The sequence below is a fragment of the Entamoeba histolytica genome, genomic scaffold (genome assembly GCF_000208925.1).
Source record: "Entamoeba histolytica HM-1:IMSS scf_1104750518859 genomic scaffold, whole genome shotgun sequence".
Lineage (NCBI taxonomy): Eukaryota > Evosea > Mastigamoebida > Endamoebidae > Entamoeba > Entamoeba histolytica.
Genome location: NW_001915673.1, coordinates 254 through 2086, shown reverse-complemented (window position 1 = coordinate 2086; position 1833 = coordinate 254). Strand labels below are relative to the sequence as shown.

The window sequence follows — 1833 nt, the reverse complement described above, 5'->3', positions numbered from 1 at the left end:
TAACTTTCAACTTTATCAATTTTAGAATTAACATATCCTCCAAATTTATTTCCATCTTCATCTTCAATAATAATTATTATATGTTCTTTGTTCATTATTCTTTCTCTAAATACTGATGTACCAACTTTCCAATCATCAATATCTGAATCAAATAGTAGATTTCCTACTTTTCTATTTGTCCATTTTTCTATTTGATGAATTTCTTCAATTGTACTCATTCCTTTCATTATTCTCAATCTCTCTCCTCTTCTTGTTTCTTTCTTTCTTTTGCTTCCTCTTCTTCTCTCTTCTTCCTTGAGAAATAATCACTGTATTGCTTTTCCCATTCTTCTTTCTTCTTATTAAATTCTGATGTTATTGTATCTGTTTCTTTTGGTTTTCTGAATAATTTGTCTTTCATTATCATTTCTTCAATTGAAATGATTTTATCTATTAATTCATTCCGTGTTTTACTTAGTGTTTCTTCATCATTATTACATTCTTCTATGATTCTTGACATTTTATTCTTCATTATTTCTATTTGATTGATTGTTTCTTGACTTTTTTCTATCACTATTTTTCTTCTTCTTTCTGTTTCATCAATCCTATCAAATATTCCTTCTCCTCTTTTAATTGCTTCTGAATATGTTTCATTATCTTTTATTTCAAATACTTCATTTTTAATACTTCCTATATAATATTGATAATTCTTAGTAGTATCATCAATTGATTGTTGAATGTTTGGAAGTGTTTCTACTACTTCTTTAATCAGTTTGTTATTCTTGTTAATTAATTCTTCCATTTTATTTGATTTGATATTTATAAGTTCAAAATATTGATGTTTAAATAATTAATCCACGTTATTGACATCAAGTCTGTTATTTTTATAACCATTTTATTTTAAACAAACATCATTCATTTTTATCATTTTTACAATAACAATAAATATATAATAATATTAATAATATCATAATAATAAAATTATAATATTGTTATTTTCTATAATTAGTTTATTTTTAGTATTTTTTCATTTTTTTTAGAAATAACAAAAATATTGAAGAGAAGAAAAATCAATTTTGTTTTATTTTTATTATTTCATCTTTTGTGATTTGAATTTTCATGTTTTATCAACATCACTTCAATCAATTAATTTAATAAAGATAATAAATGATAAATAAACAATATGATAATAAAATAAGAATAAGAAAGAAAAGAGAAAAGAAATGAAATAATTATTATAAATACACAAGGAATAAAAGAAATCAAATAAAATGATAAAATTACATTAAATAACATAATAGAAGAAATAATTAATGTTAAAATGTTAAAATAATCATTATTTAAATATTAAAATATCAATATTGATAATATTTTTGTTTATTGAAGATGAAATAATAAATAATTTAATCATATTTCATTCTTTTATTTTGATTATTTAACAACATTATCACCATCCATTCTAATTAATAATCTATGAATAAAAATATAATCATTGTCACTAAATAAAAAAATAAGTCATTGTTTAATGGAAATTAAAATTTATAATAATAAATATATTTCAAAAATTAGTGTAAAATTATTTATTCATTTTTTAATTCAATCATAACATTACAAATTTATTTTTATTTAATGATGTTTGAATTTCAAACTAATAAACAAAAACAAATTGTCATGTTAAATTATCGATAAATTTATTCGTTTATTTTTAAATATTTTTTTATTTCCTTTTATTTCAAAAATATATATTTTTATGTAAAAATTAAATAAAAACAACAATAATGTTTATGTAACATTCGATAAAATATTTTGTTGTTTTTCATTTAAATAAAATATAATGTGAGGAATATTTAAAAA

The 1833-nt window shown here is 18.9% G+C and overlaps 1 protein-coding gene across 1 annotated transcript; it reads right to left on the bottom strand.

The window, feature by feature from the left end:
- Positions 1-232: 232 nt before the first annotated feature.
- EHI_171070 (uncharacterized protein) lies at positions 233-781 on the bottom strand (the record flags this gene model as incomplete). Its single annotated transcript, XM_001914463.1, has 1 exon — positions 233-781. One exon carries the CDS (start codon positions 779-781, stop codon positions 233-235), a length of 549 nt encoding a protein of 182 aa, XP_001914498.1.
- Positions 782-1833: the final 1052 nt, after the last annotated feature.